We start from the raw sequence: 25,898 nt of genomic DNA, 5'->3' as shown, positions 1-25,898 counted from the left end.
CAGGTTGTGGAGGTGTTCTTCAGTATCGCGACTCGTGATGAGGATGTCGTCTTGAAAAACCACCGTCCTTGGAATCGACTTGAGGCTTTCCATATTTCGCTGAAAGATCGCGGCGGCCGAACGAATCCCGAACGGACATCTATTATACTCAAACAACCCCTTGTGTGTCGTGATGGTGGTTAGCTTCTTCAACTCACTTGCCAGCTCCTGGGTCATGTAAGCTGAGGTCAGGTCCAATTTTGAAAAAAGTTTGCCACCGGACAGCGTCGCAAAGAGGTCCTCCACTCTCGGTAGCGGGTACTGGTCTTGGAGTGACACTCGATTGATGATGGCCTTGTAATCATCACATATCCTGACTGACCCATCCGCCTTGAGCACCGGCACGATCGGGCTCGCCCAGTCACTGAATTTGACTGGCGAGATGATGCCTTCCCTCAGCAGGCGGTCCAATTCGCATTCTATCTTTTCCCGCATCACATACGGCACCACTCTGGCCTTGTGGTGTACTGGCCTGGCGTCCGGGTTTATGTGAATCACTACCTTGGCCCCCATGAAAGTGCCGGTGCCGGGTTGAAATAATTTGTCAAATTTGTCCAGGACCTGTGAGCATGATACTTGCTCCACAGAAGAAATTGCATTGACATCGCCCCATTTCCAGTTCATGACAGCAAGCCAACTCCTCCCCAGTAGTGCGGGACTGTCCCCCTGGACAATCCAAAGTGGCAACCTGTTCTCCGAATCTTTGTGGGTCACGACTACCATGGCGCTGGCTAGCACCGGAATGATCTCCTTTGTATATGTCCGTAGCTATGCGTCAATCGGCAATAATTTTGGCCTCCTGGCCTTGGACACCCGCAACCTTTCGAACTGTTTGATACTCATCAGGGACTGGCTGGCCCCCGAGTCTAGCTCCATTAATACTGGGATGCCATTGCGGAGCACTTTCATCATTATCGGTGGCGTCCTGGTATATGAACTGTATATGTGCACCACATGAACTCGCTGAACTTCAGCTTCCAGCGATTTCCCCCAGTATTCATTTGGCCTCGTAGGGCTTACATCGGGCCCGTCCTCCTCGTACATCAACCTGGCTGCAGGCTTCCTGCACATACGCGCCAAGTGACCGCTGACGTTGCAGTTTCTGCAGGTATATTGCTGATACCTGCAAGCTCTGGCTGGGTGTTTGCCTCCACACCTCCAGCATGAGCTGGAGGCCCCGTTGTTGGAAACAAAAGGTCCATTACCAGTCGATTGTCTCTGACTGTCTCTGGAACTGTCCTTAAGCGCACCATTAACAGGTGTTGATGGCCCCATTACTGGCCGCATTGTCCATTGCGATGGCATGAATCGCCGTTCAGCTAGCCGTTGTCTCTGTTGAATTCCCCCTTTGGGTTCGACTACATGCTGGGGCATGTCCGATTGCCCTTGTCTGCCTAGTGAACTGTGTGCCGCGTTAACAATGTTGACTCCCTGGTCGTTTGCCGCATTTGAGCCGAGATTTTTGTCATACATCATTCTGGTCTCTTCCTCCCCTGAGATAAATGTCTGGGCTATCAGAACCGCCGCTTCCAAGGTCAAGTCTTTGGTCTCAATCAGTTTCCTGAAAACCCCAGCGTGCCCGATGCCCTCAATAAAAAAAAGTCTCGCAGCATCTCCGCTCTGCATGCATCTGGGAACTTACATAGGCTCGCCAGTCGCCGGAGATCTGCCATGAAATATGGAACGCTTTGCCCTTCTCGCCGCCGCTGCGTGTAAAACCGGTGTCTCGCCATGTGCATGCTGCTCGCCGGTTTAAGGTGTTCGCCGATCAACTTACTGAGCTCTTCGAACGTCTTGTCCGCCAGCTTCTCTGGCGCTTGAAGGTCCTTCATCAGGGAGTACGTTCTGGATCCACAAACCGTCAGGAGATGAGCCCTGCGTTTGTCGGCCGAATCCTGTCCCAACCATTCCTTAGTGACAAAACTTTGCTGTAGTCTCTCAATAAAGTCGTCCCAATCATCACCAACACAGTACCTCTCTTCTGTGCTGCTAGTGGCCATGCTCGCGTCATTTAAATCCCAGTTTCTCGTCGCCAATGATACGTCCTTACTATACAGTATAAATGCACACGAGGCCCATACTTGAGAGAAGGTCACTCTGTGACCAGTTACCTTTATTATCAAGACCTCAAGTGATGAAGGTGGGTGGAGCTTCCCCTTTTATACCTGAAAGTCCAGGTTAGGAGTGTCTCCCACAAGTTCACCTCCTTGTGGTCAATGTTCTCAAGGTGCACAACTTAGGTCAGCTTATACATAGGTTACAATGATAGTTGAATACATGACACTGTAGATGAGTGCGTGAGGGAGCAGACCTGCCCCATCACTCCATCATTGTTAGTCACTCATCTACTTATTCACGTGGCTCAGAGGTAGCACTTTTGCCTCAGAAGATTGTGAATTCAACCCCCAATCCAGAGACTTGAGCACATAACCTAGCCTGACATTTCAATGCAGTACTGAGTGAGTGTTGTACTGTTGGAGGTGCTGAGAGGCCAGATGTAAAAATCCCATGGTGATATTCAAAGATGAGCAGGGGAGTTCTGCTGGTGTCCTGGCCAATATGTAACCCTCAACCATCATACCAAAACATCTGGTTATTTCGCGTTGCTACTTGTGGGACATCTCTGTGGGAAAATTGGCTATCATGTTTCCCTACATTACAATAGTGACTACACTTCAAAAGTACTTCAGTGCCTATGACGCGCTTTGGGGCATCCTGAGTTCGTGAAAGATGCTATATAAATGCAATTTCTTTTTTTTTCTTACCTATTTACTGAATCTCCTATCTATCCAGTGAAATGCAGAGTTACTCGCCCTTTTTTGGTTGTTACTGAAGTCTTTTGCAGATACAGAATCCCTCAGACTTAAGAATACTGCAGACATCATACGATCAGTTCTAAATAATTGTACTAAAATCTTTTGAACTTAGATTCGTTTCTAAATATGTTTCTATATGAATCCATCTTTAGCCCAATTAATAATATGATGAATCATTCAGAGTCAATTGTATAAAATCCTTATACATTCAGGGACTGTGATCTAACTATTTATCTGAGCTAGTAAAATTTCTGTTACAATGATGTTTGATATTCTTATCTGACAGATCTATCTGTAGTTGTAAAAATATACATGGTATCACTAACCAGTATCAGATGTGGCTCAGTTAGTAGCATTCTTGCCTATGAATCAGAAGGTGGTGGGTTCAAGTCCCACTGCATGACTGAAGAATTGCTGCACTGTTGGAAGCATCATCTTTTGGATGAAACATTAAACCGAGGCCCTATCTGACCTCTCGGGTGGACATAAAAGATCCCATAGTACTATTTTGCAGAAGAGCAAGGGAGTGTAATATTTATCCCTCAACGAACATCTAAAAAAACCCAGATTATCTGATCATTATCACATTGCTGTTTGTGAGAGCTTGCAGTGTGCAAATTGGCTATCGTGTTTCCTACATTACACTCCTGTCTACACTTCAAAATTATTTTGTTGACTGTAAAGCACTTTGGGATGTCCTGAGGTAATGAAATGTGCTATATAAATGCAAGTCTTTTAACACCAATGATGTAGCAAAATTAGGCAATTTTCCTAAAGAAAATTTATAACTATAACCTTGAAGCATGTTTATTTTTTTATGGAAGCAGTTAGTAATAATGCAGTATAGAACCATTAATGCAGTTTTTAGAAGATTGTCTTGCATTCCCAGTGCAACATTTCATACTTCAGCAGAAAGTCTATTCAGTTTTAAAAACAAGATTCTGTGTGATGGAATTTTTCTTTGAGACCATACTCATGATACCACACCCAATCTGACTTTAGATTGGTGATGGCAATCATATGGTTTTCCCTTTCTAATTTTAATTTTATGATGTAGCATTGCTTTGTTACTGCTTATTAAAATAAGCAAATGTTGTAGCTGGTTTGCTGTTTTACTCGATGTTGACAATGATGTAAGCTTACACAGAGCATACTGCTTATTCCAAAAACAGGAGGAAGGTATTTTTAGATAATTAGTTAAATTCAACAGTTGAAAGCATAGTCCTCTCATGATAAATTACCTAAGCCTAAAAATAATCCTGAAACTTCCTATCAGTCGATCTGAATTTACTGTAATTATATAAAATAAGGTCAATGGTATGGAGATAACATGTGTAACCTACGCTGCTGGCATATTTTTAGTATCAATTGGAGATATCATGGTGTTAAATTGCCATGAAATAATGCTATGTCCTGGTCGCCTTTTGTAGCCCTGTCATGTGCATCGGATCAGCTGGCTTGATGCAGCATGGAAGCAAATATTTTGTGATTTGATGTGACATGGACTTCCACTTCAGTGATATGAATGGGAAAAGTGGAATGTTGGCAGCATTCCTCATTTGTAAATCACTGGAGAGAAACTTCATGATGTCCCTCATGATGAACCTCCCAAACCCATCACCTCTACCACCTAGAAGGACAAGGGCAGCAGGCGCATGGGAATACCATAACCTCCAAGTCTCCTTCCAAGTCACATACCATCCTGACTTGTCCCTGGGTCAAAATCCTGGAACTCCCTCCCTAACAGCACTGTGGAGGTACCTTCACCCCACAAATTGCAGCGTTTCAAGAAGGCGGCACCTTCTCAAGGACAATTAGGGATGGGAAATAAATGCTGGCCTTGCCAGCGGCGCCCACATCCCAGGAATTAAAAAAAAAATGATGGTGTTTACACAATAGCCCTGAACTCACGTCGGTAGCGTAGCTAAGGAGTACGCCGCCGGCATCGCAAGGAAATATGCACTTCCCTCATGCGAACCCCACTTCGAGACTAACTTCTGCCGAAGGACCGCCTGCCCACTGACTGAAGAGCGACTTTACCCACGGCCTGGAGTGACTTCACCCCAAACTGGCTACATCCGGCCCAGGCCAAGCGCAGCTTCACCACAAACCGGCTACAACCGGCCCAGGCCAAGCGTGGCTTTACCACAAAAGTTCTAAGTCACCCTGTCTAAGCCCTGTCCCTGTGTAGCACCCATTGATTTAACTTGTGGAGGTGGAGGTGACAATCTGATCCTGGTGGTTCCTGGTCTTGGGGGACATGGACTTGTTGAAATAATTACAGTTTAAAGCAGTTGCACAGGAACATTACAATTTCTGAAGTTATTCCAAATGGTTAATAGGACTCAGGATTTTTACTCGTTGTTTGCTCATCTTAAACGCCAGCATGGACTGGTTGGGCCGAATGGCCTGTTTCTGTGCCGTGTATCCTTTGTAAAATTTGCTTTTAAACGCTGCAGAGTTGCACACAGTGTAGTGCACCACGGAGCTCAGAGGCGCACCATTGTGCGTAAGCAAACCTGGGATCACGTGGGGCAATGCTCCTTTCACTTCCTGATTCTTAGCCAATCAGGAAACAGAGGAGATTGCTGATTTGTATGATTTATAGAAGACAATGCAGTATCAAGCATTCATTAAGAAGCACAGACCCAAGGTTCATGGTGGTACAAATTACAAGCTGACCGGAGTACATCACATTTACATATCATGCATAAGCTTGGCAGCAACCAAAATCTTCAAAACAACAAATAATGGGGCAACATTTATTTTAATATTCTGACAATCTTTCAAGTTGATTTACTTAATACTCCCAAAGTGAAATTCTGGCTAAACTCAACAGGAATACCGGGGGGGGCTTTCTTTGTCTCTCCTTTATACAGATATACGTGATTGCAAAGTGGAATCTAACACTAAAAGGCTGCCATTATAATAAATTCTGTAACTGCAATCTTCTCATGGTAACAATATGTTATTGTAAATCTCTCATTAGAACAAAGTATGTTTATTCAAAATTCATAAACATCGGGGGCTGGATTTTCGGGTTTGGTAATTTTGGGGCGTTAATCACGGTAGGACGGTCCTGATAGCGCTTTGAAAGAGTTTGCACCTCCGTCCGTGAAATTCGGTCGAAACTGAGGTTCAGTGATCGGGGGCGCTAAATCAGGTGTTACACACCTGTGCTTAGTGGCCCCAGTCAAAAACCGCGGCACAAAAAATGCTCTGGACTTTGCGCATGCGCAGACGTGCGCGAAGCTTCCCGGGCCCAGGCAAAAGTTTAGGGCGCGCCGATTTCGGTTGCACATGTGCAGATCCACCGGCCCACTTCGCTCAGAGCGGGAGGTATGGCGCAACAGGAGGGATGCCAGAGAGCACGCTGCTTCTCTGCAACGGCCGCTTGAGGCCCTAGTTCAGGCCATTGAGAGGAGGTGGCCTGCAATGCATCTAGTGGGAGGAAAGTGGCCCGTGCCAAGGGTGTTCAGAATGATTTGTGGGGAGATAGCCCTGGAGGTGTCAGCAGCAGGCACGATGCCGCAAGAAGTTTAATGACCACATGAGGATCGTCAGGGTGTGTACCCTTTACATTTATGGACCCCTGCCATGGTTGCAAGATCACTGTCTCACACAATGTAAAGTCTTGATGGAGCTGCCCCTTCTCTGTGTTCCAGGCCATGCTGTGAGTTGTTAAAGCCACCTGAAAGCTGGAGGCTCAGTTCATTCAGGCAGCGTGGACCCTCTTGTACCCTAATCATTGTGACCCCCTCCTCGCATTTCCCTTCCACTGTTGATATGCGTTGCCCAAACATGACCCTGATCCACAATGCTACCGGACACATCTCCTCCCAGTTCCTCAGTCCACAGCCACGCAGATTATAATGAACATATTTGCACTTCCAGACAGTGGCACCTATTCTATTATGGAAGGCACATGTGGCAAAGAGGAGCTGCACACTTACTCAATCCTTCTTCTTGCTCTTATTGTAGGCCAAGTTAGCACATAATCGCCGGGAGCAGCAGCGGACCAGAGGCGGAGAGCCTGAACTACAGGATCTAACCAAGGTGGAGCAGCAAGTGTCGGCCCTCATGGGTACCCCAGTTCACGTGGTGGCCAGCGGCAAGGCCGAATCCCCTACAGGTAGTGATGGTATTTGAACGGCTTTTGCGATTGATGTGAGTTCCTTGCCCCCTAATATCAAGTGGCCCTTTACATATAGATGTCAAATGCCACCTTCCTCTTATCAGCCCGCCCCTCCCCTGCTGCTAACCACACGTCTGTTGCTTTGTGCTTCCAGATGATCAGCCATAAGCGCAGTAGCCTTCCAGTGAGCCGTCGACATCTGGGCATGAGGGAGATGACGAAGGAGACCCCATCAGTCCCACCGAGTGGGGACACAACATCGGGGAACAATGTCTCCTTTCGGGGCTTTGATGAGTCTGAGGCTCCTGACCCCAGTGGCCTACTGCAACGCCGAGCGGGAGGGGAAGCTCAGAAGCCAGCTCCCCAGAGGATGATTCGGCACAGTAGTCCTGCTCAGAGACAGGCAGATGTGGACCTGGACTTGGTGGCTTTATCCAGGGAGAACACGGAAATGCACCGCGACTTCATAGGTGCATTGGGTCGGGTCCCACAAAGCATCAACACACTTGCTGTGAGTGCAGCGGAGGCAGCCTCACGCATTGCCCATCCATTTCAGGAGTCCAGCGAGCCCATCCTTGGCTGCTCACAGAGGCAGATGGGCTCCAGCAGTGATAGTGGAGTCCCAGAGGGTATGGCGCGTGCCATGGGTGATGTGGCAGCAGCGATCGCATTGCAGGCACAAGCCACGCAACAGCTAGATAATGCCATGCGATCACTGACTGCTGCCATCCACACTGTGTTTTCCACTGTCCAACAGGGAAGTGATGGTGCCGAAGCAGGCCAGCAAGTTGTCGTCACACATCGTGCTCTATATGCTGAGGCTCTGCCCCGTGTGAGTGGCAATGGACCCCTGGAAATGGAAGGTGCTGTCCTTTCTCAAGAAGACAGCATTCTGGCTCCCACCACTGCCACTCTGACCTTGCACCTGAGCCATCACGGACTGCTGCCACCGATGCTGTGGTGGAGGAGTCTGCAGCCGGGCCTTCCAGGCCCAGAGATCGTCCAAGGTGTCCTCGTAGGCTGTCTGTACTGTCAAGCCCACACACACAGCAGCCCTCAAACAGCCTGTAGCCACTGAGGCCTCATTGAGTAGGAGCAGTCGGCATGGGAGGGGGATAAAGGTTAAGGGGAGGAAAGATCAGGCCAAGTTGGATTAAGGACTAGGACCACGTTGGGGACAAGCACTGAAGATTGTTAATCCCGTCTTTAATAATTAAGGTACATTACTGCACTTTGTTGTTGAGTGCGCTGTAACAGGATGTTGTATTTTGTTTTTTTGTTTCAGTAAAATGTTACTTTCACTGTTTGCCATTGGCATCTTGTGTATCATTGCAAACTTTACCGGAGATGTGCCATTATGGTGGCACATAGCGCGGCCAGTATTAGCTGCATCCCTCAGCATCCTGCATTCAAGAGATCCAATCCATTATGAGTTGCCACCATGCAGCTCTTGGTCCGGCAACATCTCCATGCTGCCTCCCACGTGGATGGTGTGGCTAGCCATTTCGGACCTTGCCAGGCTCCTGTTCGTCATCCTCCTCCTCCTCAGGTGAGGCTGCAATCCCCACTGACAATGTTTGGCCCCTCACGATGGCCGAGTTGTGTAGCATGCAGCACACCACAATGAATTCCGAGACCTGTTGAGGGGAGTATTGAAGACTGCCTCCAGAGCAGTCCAGGCATCAGAAATGCTGCTTGAGTACCCCCATTGTCTGTTCGATGATGTTCCGGGTGCCCGCATGGCTCTCATTGTAGCGCTGCTCCATTTCTGTGGTGGGGTTGCGGAGGGGGGGTCCTGAGCCAGGTGGCTAGGCCCTATCCGTTGACCCCGAGCAGCCAGCCACGCTGTTCCCGTGGTGGCCGAAACAATCGTGAGACAGTGCTCTCATGCAGGATGAAAGCATCATGTGCGCTCCCTGGATAGCAGGCATTCACTGCGAGGATACGCTGCATGTGGTCGCACACCAGCTGCACGTTTAGGGAGTGGTATCCCTTTTGGCTTCTAAATACCTCTGTGTGTGTGTGTGTGTGTGTGTGTGTGTGTGTGTGTGTGTGGTGGTGCTCGCAAGGCCACGTGTGTACAGTCAATGACTCCTTGAACCCTTGGGAAGCCCGCAATTCTGCCAAACCCACATGCCTGCTCATTCTGGCTCTCCCTGCTTATTGGGAACGTTCTGAAGTCCATTCTGTGGGTGTACAGAGCCTTTGTGATGTGGCGAATGCAGCGATGTTCAGCGTATTGAGAGATGCTGCATATGTTCCCTGCTACAGCCTGGAAGGAGCCGGAGGCATAGAATGCCAGTGCCACAGTCACCTTCACTGCGACAGACATCGCAGTCCTGATGCCGCTGTAAGGCTACAGATCTGCATGTTGGAGATGGCATATCTCCCTTTCTGAAGCGCAGCCTTCTCACACACTGCTCCTCGGAGAGCTGGAAGCATGAGCGTTGCTGCTTGTAAGCCCTCCTCCCCAGACGTCTTCGGCCTCTCCTCACCCATAAGCTGACGTGACCAAGAGCCCTTCTATCTTGACGCCGCCTAGCAGTAGCATGGAGCAGGATACGATGGTGAACAAGTAATGCCCCCATTAAATTATTTCACTGAAGTTGTAAGGACACTGTAATAGCAGATAAAGCTGCCGCTTTAAAGTTTGAACTTCATGCAGCATGCTGTGCGCAAATGTTGTAGTTAATGTGACCTCCGATTTAGGATCCTCCTCCCTCAATTTAAACATGCAGTAAATAGCACCTACTCGACCGTGGGACGGCCTGATTTTTCAGGCGTCACTTAGGGCGGATGTTCAATGCGGCATTAGCACCTAATGTTGCACAATGATATGGCGTCATGATCTGAACGAACCTACAGGGCGGGGTAGTAAGTTTTTGCGCCATTGGAAACCCTGAGCCGGATTCGCCAGCCGGGCAGTAAAGCTGGCTGCCTGGCGGTAAGCATTTAGACACCCTTTACCGCCATTCCGGAATGTTAACAGAGGTGCAAGCCAGCCAAAAATCCAGCCCCAGTTGTTACAAACATCTTGTAACACATACTGACAGTACAAGTCTCTCATTACTTTGCCACTCTGATCATTTAAAAAAAGGCGACAATTCACTCACTTAATGCTTTATTCAATGTGCTTACAAACACTTCATTATGATAACCTCTTAAAATAAATCTCTCATTATAGTCTTGTTACAGATCTTTTTGTAATATAATTTTTTCATCCGGTCCCCTTACGCTGTGCAACAGGCTTCCTGCACCTGTTTGCATCAGACTTAAACATTTTCAGCATAATTATCTCGCAGTAGGTGGGCAATTAGCCCAATTTTTCGCCAGCACGTTCATTTGTATCAGGAGGTGAAAGACGCAACATAACCTATGTGCAGTCGGAACTTGACAAATCGCAATTCAGGATTTAGCGCAAGCGCATGTGGAAATCCCAAACTTGCAGTCAGTTTCAAAGGCGGTATGAGGGCGTACTGTCAGAGTACGCCGTCATACCGACTGCAAATTCAGGACCATTACGTTTGTTGCCGGGCTGCCTCTCATCAGCAGTTTTAAGGTAACAACTATTTGCACTCCTTCCAAAAGGAGAACTTCGCAATACTTTTATCAGTGGAGAGGTAAACGTTTAGTCGGAAAATGAGAAATTTGGCAGAGTGGGGGATGAATTGGGAAGACTGAACAACATTAGGAAATGTACAGTTGGAATTATCAAACCATTCAAAATTATGCTAATCTTTTAATAGTATAATGTTGCTATAGTTTTAATCAAAACACTTTTCATCTTCTGTTGTTCATGCTGCACCTTATCCCCTTTGATATTAAACGCAGGTGATACCCCCAGGCCAGGACTCATGGATACAGTCTGGATGTTTAAGGTGCAGATTTTGGAAGTTTGGACAGTGGGTTGAAGTTATAATAGATGATCGGTTACCATGTATTGGTCACAGGCTCTGCTTTTCTCGTTGTCGCTCTGAAGAGGTGTTTTGGCTACCATTACTGGAAAAGGCATATGCCAAGTAAGGAATTTTTAGTGATCCAACTGCAAAGTTCCAATGTGACATTTTAATAAACACTTATTACATTGAATTGAGGGCTTCTAAAGTCGCATAACAATTCACTCTCCTATATGGATTTTCTCCAGGCATACAAGTTAGAATGTACTATTCCTCTTCATTCCATTTATATAAATGAGAAAAAAAATTCACCCCTGTTTTGTAAGTAGCCTTTGTAATTCTACTTAACCAGTACATCCATTGTACATGATTGTTTTAGTGTGCTAATACTCATAAAGTTATCCTCGACTCTGAGGTTCTGTCTAAGAAGAGAAGAATATTCATACATGAAAATCCAGTTTTGATTGTAAAATTATTGGGAGGTTGATATTCTCCTGTAATTGTTTCAAATTCTTTATAACTTCTATTGTTTTAAAATAATTGGGAACAACAGTTGCTAATGCAAGAAAAAGCATTCTGAATTGATGACAATTGGATCTGATTCCAATTTTCTACAACAGAGGCAGTTATCTTTGATGCAAATGGCCTGCATCCCTGAAGAAAGATTGTATTTTGTTTTACAAATAAAATCTTGAATGGTCTTCTTACAATCCTAAAGGGGGTGCAGAAACAGAGAGACCTGAGGATATGTGTGCATAAATCGTTGAAGATGGCAGGATAGATTGAGAAAGTAGTTAAAAAGGCTTATGGAATCCTAAGCTTCATAAATAGAGGTATAGAGTACAAAAGTGGAAGAGTGGAAATTATGACACACCTGTATAAAACACTGGTTTGGCCCCAACTGGAGTATTGTGTCCAATTCTGGGCACCACACTTTAGGAAGGATGTGAAGGCCTTCGAGAAGGTGCAGAAAAGATTTATGAGAATGATTCCAGGAATGAGGGACTTCAGTTACGTTGATAGACTGGAAAAACTGGGGTTGTTCTCCTTGGAGCAGAGAAGATTGAGAGGAGATTTGATAGAGGTGTTCAAAATCATGAGGGGGCTGAACAGAGTAGATAGAGAGAAACTGTTCCCATTGACAGAAGGGTCGAGAACCAGAGGACACTGATTTAAGGTGATTTGCAAAAGAGCCAAAGGCGATATAAGAAAAAACTTTTTTTACGCAGCGAGTGGTTGGGTTCTGGTATGCACTGCCTGAAAGGGTGGTGGAGGCAGACTCAATTTATCTTTCAAAAGGGAGTTGGATAAGAATCTGAAGGAAAAAAAATTGCATGGTTACTGGGAAAAGGTAGGGGAGTGGGACTAGCTGAGAGTCGGCACGGGCTTGACAGGCTGAATGGCTGCCTTCCATGCTGTAACCATTCTAGGATTCTATTCTATGATTCTATGATACATAGGGTGCCATGGCTATGTTGGGGTGTTTGGGCAATTCCTCCCTCTGTATGGTAAGCAGGCTTTGATGTTCTGGTGCACGGGACAGGCAAGCGCCGAGATGCACCAATAGTGTTGCTTATGCCTGCTGGCCCTATGCAAATTAGGTGAATTCTTGCTGACCTTGCCAATTCCAGTGGGATCAGTGCTGGAGGGGACCAAGACCTCTATGCAGAGGATTTTTGGTGACTTTGTATCATTGTATACGACCAGTTAGATGGTATGAATCAATATACTTTTCCATTCTTATTCACTATAAGTTTTAAATTAATATATCAATATTGCAGAAAGTGATTTGAACATTTCATTAAACTGGTACTCACTTATATGATCACATTTCTCCAGGAATAAAGCATTTCAGATTCACGCTGTCACATTGTTACAGCATGGGTTAAGAAATGTTGTTACATTTTGATTGCATGACTGTTTTAATACAATTTGAAAGTTTTGGCAAGTGTGTCCCTTTTACCTCAGATTTGAAAGTATCTTGATGCTTTTAATTTTATGGTGTTTAGATGTAAGTAATCTAAGATGTAAAGATGAATTTAAATTGTGTAGTATTTGGTGATAACTGTGGTTAAGGCTGTTTATATATTTTTCAAAGACTCCACGGTTGCTATGAACAGCTATGGGCTGGACAAGTGGGTGAAGCTCTAGTGGACATCACAGGAGGCCTGGCTGACAGATGGACTCTGAAGAGTTCTAGAAAAAACAATGATCAAAGTGCTCACTTCAGCTTTCCAGAAAGATCAAAATTCGAGTTGATGAAGGATTTAAATGATACGAGCTTTATTAGTTGCTCTGTTCATGGGTCAGCCAAAGGTAAAGTCAATAATTCCAAACTATGGAAAATATCTACAAATAGTTTATGATCAATCAATGAGATAATTGGCATTAAGTAAATTTGAATCCAGTGTATCATTTGTTTTATACTATTTGTCATCCAGGGTCCAATGAACATGCAGAATTTCATGCCTTCAGTGTTACCGACGTGAAGCAAATTAATGGACCCAAAGGCAATAATGTCAATTTGCTAAGGATAAGAAACATGTGGGATAGACGATGTTGGAATGGCTCCTGGCAGGAAGGGTAATACATTTATGTAACAATGTGTTTCAAATTATACGAGCTCAGTAGAGTTTTTTTTCCCCCTTCATTTTATTGTTCCTCAGCATACGATGGGCCGTAATTGCCCCTTTCTATAAGGCCCCATGGCTGACTGAAAGCAGCGGCCAAGGGTCGGTGCAGACTGGCCGCCAGGTCACTGTGGAAGGGCCGCCATTTTCGATATTGCCCTCCTTCAGTTTAGGAGTGGTGTACGGGACTGCCCTGCCTGTTTTCCCGCCATGTCGTGCACATGCCGACCCCTTACCAACCGGTGGCGACCCTTTCCAAAATTGCCCCTTTCCGAAATTGCCCCGCGGGAGCGACACCGCTGTCGGTTGGTGCTCCCGACAGATTTTTCTATCGGTGCCCTTTCCGTGGCTGGGTGGCGCGGCCACCGTAAAAGGGGAGGTGGCACTACCGGTGACTCCATTTTATATTTTATTGTTGGCCGACTGCCAGGTCAGGCCGACAATTATGCCCGCGGGTTTGGCCGGCCTTTAACTGAAGGGGAGGGATGTTGTGACGCGCCAGCGTGATGATGGCATCAGCACGGCGTTGATGACTTGGAGCGTCGGCCACTCCGACCTGCATACATTGGGGCGGACGGAACACTTGAAAAGCGGTAAGTGTGACTCATTTCGGGCGGAGGGCAATTTCGGCCCCGATGAGTTCAGGCTACTAAGGGAGTGTCACGAGTGATTTAAAGGCAATTTTTTTCTGTACCTAGATGATTAACACATCAGAGCTGCTGCCAAATGAGTACTCATTGTTTTTGGGACACAATCATAGAGCTTTTCATCCTGGAAATTTACAGCATCTCTTTACACCTGCCTGTTCTAACTCAATTCTGGGAGCAATCTCCCACCAAAGAAAATCCTGATATTAGGTTGTGCAGTCCTGAACTCTTATCAAAAAGTGTAATGGGAACAGGTTTCATGTGTTTTTATTGTAACATTCATGTAGTACTTGGATATAAGACTCTTTGTGAGATCATTCAAATTCAACTCTCTATCAGTGGTCTCCAAAAATTTACTAATGTCACTTATGATGCAGATAGACCAAACCTATTTTAGGGTACATATTGCAGCATCTGCAACTTTGAAAACAGATGCTTACCGAACAGAACATATATTAGCTGAATCCAGTGCCTTTGTACTTGGAGTTTTGCTAATACATATAATGAGTACTGTTTACCTGATTGTTTAGTGCTTTCAGGAGATGATTTATAATTTATTGATACCTCTATTAAAAAAAAACATCACAGCAGTTCATTTTGTTAACAAACAAGGAAAGGGAGAGCTCATTCACATATTCTTTACAACAACCTCTAGATCATTACATGACTTCTGAACCACCGATTGATGCTTTCCGGCTGCCATTTTGTTTTATCTCCAGGAAAGTTTCGGTTTCACACTTCATTGCAGCCTTTCAACTGTAAATCTGCTATCTCTCCATTGAAAGAGATCCTTTTTCGAGCCTGCCTATCACCAGTCTGCCTTCCCAACGTCTGTACAGTAATTGTCCCTGTTAGAACTAATCCACTGAAATGCCTGCTGAGGAAAGAGTTTTTATGTATCTGTGTCAAATTTATTGAAACTAAATTAATTTCATTTTCAGCCCATGTCTTCACACCCCAAAGTGAGGGTCTGGTTGTGTCTGAGATTCCCAGTCTGATGGCTTGACTGATGTTTCCCTCCCACCCCTCTCCTGTTCAAAGCCAACTGTTTTGCCCAATACAAAAGCAAAATACTGCGGATGCTAAAATCTAAAATAAAAACAAAATGCTGGAAATCTCAGCGGGTCAGGCAGCATCTGTGGAGAGAATAACAGAGTTAACATTTTAGGTCGATGGCCCATCGTCAGAACTGGCGAATGTTTGAAATGAACAGATTCTTAAGGAGTACTGAAAGGGGGAGGGGAGGAAATAACAAAATGGAAGGTCTATGATAGGGTGGAAGACAGGAGAGATTAGAGACAAAAGGGATGATGGGCTGACTTGAGATGGTAATAGCAGGATTAGAAAAAGGTTAGTCCAGATAGGGTGTGAATGGCAGAATAATTACCAGCTGCCGTGGGAGACAGAGAGAAAAAAATTACATAAGATTGGGAGGCGGGGGGGGTTTAAAAAAAGGAGAAAGAGGAGCCAAATATGGGCAGAGGTTATGGTCTGAAATTGTTGAACTCGATGTTGAGTCCAGAAGGCTGTAAAGTGCTGAAACGAAAGATGAGGTTCTGTTTCTCGAGCTTGCGTTTAACTTCGCTGGAACAGTGTAGGGGGCTGAGGATGGAGATGTCACAGTGGAAGTGGAGCGGGGAATTAAAGTGACAGGCGACCGGAAGCTCGGGATCACACTTATGGACAGAAAGGAGGTGTTCCGCAAAGCGGTCACCCAATCTGCGTTTGGTCTCCCCAATGTAGAGGAGACCACATCGTGAGCAGCGAATACAGTATACTAAATTGAAAGAAGTACAAGTAAAGCGCTGTTTCATCTGGAAGGAGTATTTGGGGCCCAGGACAGTGGGAAGGGAAGAGGTAAAAGGGCAGGTGTTGCATCTCCTGTGCTTGCACGGGAAGGTGCCGTGGGAAGGGGAGGGTTTGCTGGGGGTGATTGTGGAAAGGACCAGGGTGTCGCAGAGGGAGCAGTCCCTTCGGAATGCTGAGAGGGAAGGGGAGGGGAAGAAGTGATTGGTGGTGGGATCACTTTGGAGGTGGAGGAAATGGCGGAGGATGATCCGTTGAACGTGGAGGCTGGTGGGGTGAAAGGTGAGGACAAGGGGAACTCTGTGGTTCTGAGAGGGAGTGGAAGGGGTGAGAGTAGAGGTGCGGGAAATAGAACGGACACGGTCGAGGGCCATGTTAACCACAGCGGAGGGGAATCCTCGGTTGAGGAAAAAAGACATGTCAGAGGCACTAGTGGTGTCGTCAGAGCAGATGCGATGGAGACGGAGAAACTGGGAGAATGGAATGGAGTCCTTACAGGATGCGGGGTGGGGAGGAAGTGTAGTCCAGGTAGCTGTGGGAGTCGGTGGGCTTACAATGAATGTTTGCCAATAGTTTATCTGCAGAAATGGAGACAGAAAAGTCCAGTCTCAACCCCTGCTGTGTTTTCACTATCCCCTCTGACCTTCCTCTCTCTGACCCCACACGATCAGTCCTCAGCAAAGGCCTGAGCTTCATCCACCTCAATGAATTTTTGAGCTCGGCACGATGCTGGGCTCTTTTTCTGCCGCCTTCGCCTCTGTGCCCACTTCTTCGGCCAGGAGTCTTCCCGCACCCCCACCCCCCCACCCCCCCCCCCCAGCACAGCTGACCCTTTCTACCGTTTTCAGAATTTTCGCTCTACCTGGACCCCTCCCCTCTGGCCTCTTACCCTCTCTAGACCTCTTCATTGCAAACTGCCGACGGAACATCGGCTGTCTCAATTTCTCTGCTCCCCTCACTCATTCTGGAGATCTTGCCTCCACAGCCATCAACCTCATAGTTCCCCAACCCCGCACAGCCCACTTCTACCTCCTTCCCAAGATCCACAAACAGGACTGCCCCGGTAGACCCATCGCTTCAGCCTGTTCTTGCCCCATGGAACTTAATTCTTCCTATCTCGATTCTATTTTTTCTCCCCTTGTCCACTCTCTTCCCACCTACATCCGCGACTCCTCCGACACCCTCCATCACTTTAACAGTTTCCAGTTTCCTTGCCCCAGCCACTTCCTTTTCACAATGGACGTCCAATCCCTCTACACTTCCATCCCCCACCAGGATGGCCTGAGGACGCTCCGCTTCTTCCATGAGCAAAGGCCCAACCAGTCCCCATCCACCACCACCCTCCTCCGCCTGGCTGAACTTGTTCTCGCATCGAACAACTTCTCCTTTAACTCCACTCACTTCCTCCAAATTAAAGGTATTGCTATGGGAATCCACATGGGTCCTAGCTATGCCTGCCTTTTCGTGGGATACGTGGAAAATTATTTGTTCCAGTCCTACTCGGGTCCCCTCCCTCACCTCTTTTGTCGGTACACTGGTGACCATATCGGTGCAGTTTCCTGCTTTCGCCTTGAACTAGAAAATTTCATTCACTTTGCATTCAATTTCCACCCTTCCCTCACCTTCACATAAGAACATAAGAAATAGGAGCAGGAATAGACCATACGGCCCCTCGAGCCTGCTCTGCCATTTAATAAGATCATGGCTGATCTGATCATGGACTCGGCTCCTCTTCTCCGCCCGCTTCCCATAACCCCTTATCCCCTGATCGTTTAAGAAACTGTCCATTTCTGTCTTAAAGTTATTCATTGTCCCAGCTTCCACATTTCTCTGAGGCAGCGAATTCCATAGATTTACAACCCTCAGAGAAGAAATTTCTCCTCATCTCAGTTTTAAATGGGTGGCCCCTTATTCTGAGATCATACCATCTAGTTCTAGTCTCCCCCATCAGTGGAAACATCCTCTCTACATCCACCTTGTCAAGTCCCCTCATAATCTTATACATTTCGATAAGATCACCTCTCATTCTTCTGAATTCCAATGAGTAGAGGCCCAACCTACTCAACCTTTCCTTATAAGTCAACCCCCTCATCCCCGGAATCAACCTAGTGAACCTTCTCTGAACTGCCTCCAAAGCAAGTATATCCTTTCGTAAATATGGAAACCAAAACTGCACGCAGTATTCCAGGTGTGGCCTCACCAATACCTTATATAACTGTAACAAGACTTCCCTGCTTTTATACTCCATCCCATTTGCAATAAAGACCAAGATATCATTGGCCTTTATGATCACTTGCTGTACCTGCATACTATCCTTTTGTGTTTCATGCACAAGTACCCCCAGGTCCCGCTGTACTGCGGCACTTTGCAATCTTTCTCCATTTAAATAATAACTTGCTCTTTGATTTTTTTTCTGCCAAAGTGCATGACCTCACACGTTCCAACATTATACTCCATGGTCCATCTCTTGACTATTCCCTTCTCTTCCTCGACTTCACTCTCTCCATTTCTGGGGATAGACTATTGACAAACATTCATTATAAGCCCACCAAGTCCCATAGCTACCTAGACTACACTTCCTCCCACCCCGCGTCCTGTAAGGACTCCATTTCATTCTCCCAGTTTCTCCACCTCTGTTGCATCTGCTCTGACGACACTACTTTCCACACTAGTGCCTTTGACATGTCTTTTTTCCTAAACTGAAGATTCCACTCCACTGCAGTTAACATGGCCCTCGACAGTGACCGTTCTATTTCCCGCACATCTGCTCTCACCCCTTCCCCTCCCTCTCAGAACCACTACAGGGTTCCACTTGTCCACACCTTTCACGTGACCAGCCTCTACGTTCAATGGATCATCCTCCGCCATTTCCGCCACCTCCAGCGTGATCCCACCACCAAACACATCTTCCCCTCCCAGCATCCCGAAGAGACTGCTCCCACCATGACACCCTGGTCCATTCCGCAATCACCCCCAGCACCCCTCCCCTTCCTGCAGCACCTTCCCGTGCAAGCGCAGGAAATACAACACCTGCCCTTTTACCTCCTCCCTTCCCACTGTTCAGGGCCCCACATACTCCTTCCAAGTGAAACAGCGATTTACTTGTACTTCTTTCAATTTTAGTACAGGTACAGCGTTGAGAATCCGGAAGCCTCGGGACCGAGGCCGCTCCAGATTCTGTATTTCCGGACTCCAGAATGTCTTTATGACGTGCCTAATCCAGAAATGCTCGAGCCCAGGTTCATGCATTTCTGGACTTTGGAACGTCTTTCCGATGTCCCAAGTCCAGAAACGCCTAGGCCAAGGTGGCGGAGGGGGCAGGGGAGGTAACAGGGTCGGAGCGGGCCGAGGTAAGGGATGGTGAATTTGGGTCGTGCCGAGGTAAGGGGGGGCTCGGGTCGAGGGGAGGGGGTGTGGAGGTCAGGCTGACGTAAGGAGCGGGGAGGTTGGGCCGAAGTGGGGGCAGTCGGGCGGCCAGAGTTCGGGCCAAGGCTAGGGGGAGATCGGGATGAGGCCGGGGGAAGGTCGGGATGAGGCCGGGTGAAGGTTAGGCCGAGGCCAGGGGGAGGTCGGGCGGCCAGAGATCGAGAGAGGTCGGGCCGAGGCCGGGGGGAGGTCAGGCGGCCAGAGGTCGAGGAAGGTCGGGCCGAGGCGGGGGGAGGTTGGGCCGAGGCGGTGGGAGTCAGGCCAAGACCGGGGAGTCTCGATTTCGGAACATTTTACGGATTCCGGACGACCCCGCCACGGATCGTCCCGGTGCTTGGATTCTGGAACAGTACGGATTCCGTAACTCTGGATTTATGACGCTGTACATGTATTCTATATTCGCTGCTCATGATGTGGTCTTCTCTACATTGGGGAGACCAAATGCAGATTGGGTGACCGCTTTGCAGAACACCTCCGTTCAGTCCGTAAGTGTGACCCCGAGCTTCCGGTCGCCTGTCACTTTAATTCCCCGCTTCACTCCCACTCTGACCTCTGACATCTCTGTCCTCGGCCTCCTACACTGTTCCAATGAAGCTCAACGTAAGCTCGAGGAACAGAACCTCATCTTTCATTTAGGCATTGTACAGCCTTCTGGACTCAACATCGAGTTCAACAATTTCAGACCATAACCTCAGCCCATATTTGACTCCCCTTCCTCTTTTTTAAACCCCCCCCAATCTTGTGTAATTTTTTTCTCTCTGTCTTCCATGGCAGCTGCCAATTATTCCGCCATTCACATCCTATCGAGACTAACCTTTTTCTAACTTCTGCTATTACCATCTCAAGTCAGGCCATCATCCCTTTTGTCTCTACTCTCTCCTGTCTTCCACCCTATCACAGACCTTCCCTTTTGTTCTTTCCTTCCCTCCCCCTTTCAGTACTCCTTAAGAATCTGTTCATTTCAAACATTCGCCAGTTCTGACGAAGGGTCATCGACCTGAAACGTTAACTCTGTTTTTCTCTCCACAGATGCTGCCTGACCTGCTGAGATTTCCCGCATTAACTGTTTTGCCCAGTGGTGCTCAGGTAAGAGCAAACCAATGAAATTTCCTGAAAATTGATAGCCCAATATTAAGAGGAGTTAACAGCAATTAATTGCACTGAACCACCGCAATCATAGAAGTTTACAGCACGGAAGGAGGCCATTTTGGCCCATTGTGTCCATGCCGGCCAACAAGAGGCTATCCAGCCTAATCCCACTTTCCAGCTCTAGGTCTGTAACCCTGCAGGTTACGGCACTTCAGGTGCCTATCCCAAGTACTTTTTAAATGTGATGAGGGTTTCTGCCTCTACCACTCTTTCAGGCAGTGAGTTCCAGACCACCACAACCTTCTGCGTGAAGAAATTTCCCCTCAAATTCCCTCTAAACCTTCTACCAATTACTTTAAATTTATGCCCCCTGGTTGTTGACCCCTCTGCAAAGGGAAATAGGCCCTTTCTATCCACTATATCTCGGCTTCTCATAATTTTATACACCTCAATGACGTCTCCCCTCAGCCTCCTCTGTTCCAATGAAAACAAATCCAGTCTATCTAATCTGTCCTCATAGCTTAGATTCTTCACTCCTGGTAACATCCTCGTAAATCTCCTCTGTACCCTCTCCAGTGCAATCACATCCTTCCTGTAATGCGGTGATTAGGACTGCACGCAGTACTCCAGCTGTGGCCTAACCAGTGTTTTATACAGTTCAAGCATAACCCCCCCCTGCTCTTGTATTCTATGCCTCGGCTAATAAAGGCAAGCATTCCGTATGCCTTCTTAACCACCTTATCTACCTGGCCTGCTACTTTCAGGGATCTGTGGACATGCACTCCAAGGTCCCTTTGTTCCTCTACACTTCTCAGTATCCTGCAATGGAAAGTGCATAATTCCCATTTTCGTATGAAACCACCCATCTTCCCCACTAAGTAATATAGGTTCAAAGTGCCTCCTCCTTCCCATAGTGAGCACGATGTTAACTACCTGAACTGCCCCTTCCTAACTCAGCAGGTCCACAACCAGGAACGGAACATACTTTCCCCCACCACTCCCTACCCACCTCATACCCATTGAGCTCAGCAACCAAACCTCTGCCACCCTTCAATGAGCAGTATGTCACCTCACTCCATGAAGCATAATGTCCACCATCCCGATTCCCTCCCCACCCTCACCTGAGAAACTTGTCCAAGCCATCTCCCCACCATGCAACAAATTCTTCCCACTCCAACTTCTCTTATCCCCTCCTCTCCCCTATCCCTCTTCCTTCTTCTATCCTTCACCTTCCCCCCTCTCTGATCCCTCCCTCCTCATCCCCTCGCCTCTTTCCCTGCCCCCCCCCCCCCCCCACAAATATTACTTTAAAAATAAGGACAAAATATATGACTTTAAATTGGGTACTGAATGACATCTGTCACTGTGGTCAAATTATTCCGCCCCCCCCCCCCCCCCCCCCCCCCCCCCCCCGACTTGATCCTTCTTCACCTGAAGTCTACACTTGGTCTTGATGTCATCTGAGATTGACCAGTTACTAATTATAAATTAATCCTAATTTCTGATCAGTGATTTATTTTGCAGGGGTGATGGTTGGAAGAAAGTGGATCTTGCCATTGCTACAGAGCTACAGTCCATGGCAGAGGAGGGGGAGTTCTGGGTGGAGGAGCACGAGTTTTTCATGGATTTTGATGAGGTGACAGTAGGTTATCCAATAAATATGGAGGGACACATTCTCAGTCTTTTAACAGGTAAGTTTAGATATTTAAATCTTAGGCAGTTTTACAGAGAACATACATTTCAGTATTATCAATGTGATATCTGTGAGCCTCTGGGTCAGGGATCCCTATCGAGAAGCCCATTGTCCCAATCTCAAAATGAAGTGCCAGAACACTTGGCACTAAGCTTCCTGAGTAACTAAGTGGAAACATTAAGAAATAGAAATATACTCTCTAATGTTGCTTTGAATCTTACCAGCAAACTCTTTAAATGTATTTAGTAGCCCTGGTCCCAAGTTTTATATGGGTGGGTAAATGACAGAGAGCTGCACTGAAGTGAATGCTGGGAATTTATGTGGACATCCAAATGGATATTTCATTTTCTTTCCCACTGAATACCAACAGTAGGATAACACAGCTGCCCAAACCCATCACTCTTATCTCCATGCCCTTATAACCAAGGATGTTCAGGGTGTCTCCTGAAATTATGTCAAGGCCTTGGAAAGAGTGCAGAGGAGATTTACTAGAATGATACCATGGATGAGGGACTTCAGTTATGTGGAGGTCTGAGAAACTGGGATTGTTCTTCTTACAGCAGAGGTTAAGTGGAGATTTAATAGAGGTGTTGAAAATTATGGGTCTGCTGGTAATATTCATAGCAGCATAGAGTATATAACAAGAAATTGTTTCTACTGGCAGGAGGGTCGGTAACCAAAGAACACAAATTTAAGATAATTGTCAAAAGAACCAGGGGGGAATATGAGAATTTCTTTTACACAGCGAGTTGTGATCTGGAATGTACTACCTTTGTGATGGAAGCAGATTCAGTAGTAACTTTCAAAATGGAATTGGATATATACTTGAAAAGAAAAACATTGCAGGGCTATGGGGAAAGAACAGGGGTGGGGGAATAATTGTATAGCCCTTTCAAAGAGCTGTACTGTTCTATAATTATTGGCTGATGTTCCTTCTTCCACCAACAGTAAATAAATGATCGGGTCATTCTTCCATTTGCTTTTTGTGAACTTTGCTGTAGCTTACATAAGTGACTGCACTTCAGAAATAATCCATTGATTGTAAAACACTTTGTGAGATGCAGAGGAAGTGATTTTTTGTGTTAAAATACAATGTAAATGGAAATTGATTTATAAAATACAAGTTCTTTGTTTGACTTCTTCTGTTTTTCTCTTAAGTATTTTTTTCTGTAAGACCTACCTTAATGTGTATATATAGTCTGAAAATTTAGATCAGCATTATCAGTTCTGTGTAGATACTACCATGCAGTTTATAAATGTTCACAGTATTACTCAATACCAGTAATGATACCTGGTCTGCAGTGGCTGCTACTGAACAAAGTATGTATATGTATCGGGATGAACTTGATTGGTAAAATCATTGGAGGGCTCTCTTTACTTAATATGTAAAGTACAGGTGACAGTGTTTGCTTTAGAATTTTGCTTTCTTCATTTAGGTAAAAGTTTATGCCATACGCGGCAACTTTCAGGAGTATGGGTCAAAGGTCAGTCTGCAGGTGGTTGCCGTAACAACAGCAGTTTCTGTAGCAACCCCAAATTCTGGCTGAGAATTCTGGATCCAGGTGAAGTAATTATCGCAATTTTACAAAAAAAATGTGATTCCAGCAGCATAAAAGGCAAGACTTGTTCGTCAGAGAATGTTGCAATGCATTGTCATGATAATGAAGAAGGGCCCACCGCTGATGTCCTCCAACAGAAACATTACCGAGCAATAGGATTACACGTATGGAAGGTACTTGTAGCTCAAACAAAATAGCTCAAGCAGGAATTAAAAATGTATTCTACAAGTGTAATGTATAATATCTAAACCATTGGTTTTTGGCATGTATTCTTATTTGTTACATTCTGATGGCAGTGACTAGCACAGCTGTACCAGAGAAAATATCTAAGATAAGACCCTAAACTTGTAAATCGTGCAAGTTGGAAACATTTAAATGTAGAATTCACGATTATAATTAGAAACACAAAGCAAAAGTGTCTTTCAATACTTCCTGAAACCAGAAAGAGGTCAAATCCAATCAGGAGATGACTGTAAGACTAACAGTATGTGTAGCATTCGGCCTTGATTATTCCTTTTTTGGGAAAGAGAATGGATAATTCAGTTTGTTTTTTGCCATTCAACCAACTATTTATTTTCTTCTATCCTCTGTGTGAAATTTTAGGTGGAGAAGAAACGATTTAATTTGCAGAAAACTGTTGCCAAACCACCAACCATTTCAACAGAATGCCATACATATGACAGGGAAGTGAAACTGCATTGTGATCTTACACCTGGCTACTACCTTGTCATCCCCAGTACCTTCATGAAAGATGAAGATGGACATTTTCTACTACGTGCTTTTTCAACATCTAAAATTTCATTGAGGTAAGGAGAGAGAAATCCAGTCTTGAAGACATGAAATAAGTGAGATAGAGAAATTTGTTTTTATTCTGGATGGATTTTAAAAGCATAAATACCCAAAGATAACAAATCCAACTTATTTTTAGAAATAAGTTGTATGTGTTGATTTGGCATTATTGGAGCTGGAGAATGCAAAATTAATCAAGCACAAAACAGCCTGATTTGATATCATTAATGAGAAACAGATACTGTCCGAGCAGTTCCCACTCTGTATTTATGTCAAACAAACTCCACTAATAAAATGCTGGAATAAAGAATACTTGCATGGAAATTTAGGAAATATAATTTTTTTAAATTTTTACAAAATACTACGATTAATGTGGTATATGTATTTTCTCCTCGTGTTACTTTTCCTCTTTAATAATATCTTGCACTAAGTATTGTGAAACAATCTTCATGATGGTGCCAAAAACTGAAATTCATTTAATACTTTTCTGCCCTTAGTGTAGTCAAAGCAGCTCAGCCACTTACCCAGTTTGAGGAGAATTGTGAAGGGGAGTGGGAGATAATGCAATTCACAGATTCATGGATCAATGGAAAGAGTGCAGGTGGAAGCAGGAACTTCCCAACATACAACATTAATCCACATTTGCCATTCTCAATCCTCTCTGATACTGGTGTTGGGAACGTTAGAATCACGCTGTGCCAGGAAAATTTTGATGGACAGTTTCTGCCAATAGGATTTCATGTTTATCAGGTAATCCCATGTGTTGCCGCTGGAAATCTAACTGACCTTGGATTTGAATTCAAAGCATTTTGATTGACCTAGATTGAAAGTGCTTATGTTGAATTTAAGGTGAACCAAATTGCTTAACCAGATGTACTATAACAACAGGAACATGAGCTTGGTAATAGAAATCTGCTAAATATTTCTGTAAAATCAGCAGGAAACTGTAATGAAGTCTGTGGGATGTTACAAGGAGACAATAATGTGGAATTATGGGATCAAATAACTACCTTTAGATCATTTGAATTTATTATTTTTGATCATTAATTTGAATTTATATTGCTGCCTAATTGTGGGGTGGTAATAGGAGGTTACAATAGCAAGAGTTTTTATTGTAGTTAAATATAATCTTTATAGTGGACTCTGCTTAATGCAAACTATTTTTAATGAGTAATAAATACCCATTTATAAATCTCAGTGCCCTGATTTTATAATATATCTGAATGTAAAAGCTGCACGTATATGTAGTGAACATTGTACTTTTTTTTAATTGTAATCCATTTTGTCCCATTAACATGAGTTTCTGGCACCTTCTAATATCTGCTCTGAATGCTATGAGTGTTTTATGTTTTATCTTTGGAAACAAATTTTCT

General features: G+C 45.5%; 2 protein-coding genes across 3 annotated transcripts in view; both read left to right on the top strand.

The window, feature by feature from the left end:
- Positions 1-25,898, top strand: part of capn10 (calpain 10) — a 64,211-nt gene that overhangs the window by 13,644 nt on the left and 24,669 nt on the right. For both annotated transcript variants that reach the window (XM_070883405.1, XM_070883406.1), the window contains exons 4-10: positions 10,822-11,009; positions 12,985-13,202; positions 13,328-13,469; positions 22,009-22,175; positions 23,614-23,909; positions 24,340-24,542; positions 25,023-25,275. In XM_070883405.1, the coding sequence (XP_070739506.1) occupies positions 10,822-11,009; positions 12,985-13,202; positions 13,328-13,469; positions 22,009-22,175; positions 23,614-23,909; positions 24,340-24,542; positions 25,023-25,275 (1,467 nt within the window). The remainder of the gene's footprint in view (positions 1-10,821; positions 11,010-12,984; positions 13,203-13,327; positions 13,470-22,008; positions 22,176-23,613; positions 23,910-24,339; positions 24,543-25,022; positions 25,276-25,898) is intronic.
- On the top strand, positions 6,912-8,243 carry LOC139265882 (uncharacterized). The gene is made up of 2 exons (XM_070883407.1): positions 6,912-6,987; positions 7,145-8,243. Exon 2 carries the CDS (start codon positions 7,145-7,147, stop codon positions 8,066-8,068), a length of 924 nt encoding a protein of 307 aa, XP_070739508.1. The 5' UTR covers positions 6,912-6,987; the 3' UTR covers positions 8,069-8,243.

The sequence above is a fragment of the Pristiophorus japonicus genome, chromosome 6 (genome assembly GCF_044704955.1).
Source record: "Pristiophorus japonicus isolate sPriJap1 chromosome 6, sPriJap1.hap1, whole genome shotgun sequence".
In the NCBI taxonomy this organism is placed as follows: Eukaryota; Metazoa; Chordata; class Chondrichthyes; family Pristiophoridae; genus Pristiophorus; species Pristiophorus japonicus.
This window is presented reverse-complemented; position numbering and strand designations above follow the sequence as displayed.

Bases quoted from the DNA above. Each gene is read 5' to 3' on its own strand.
- LOC139265882 (XM_070883407.1), top strand. From the start codon at position 7,145: ATGATCAGCCATAAGCGCAGTAGCCTTCCAGTGAGCCGTCGACATCTG.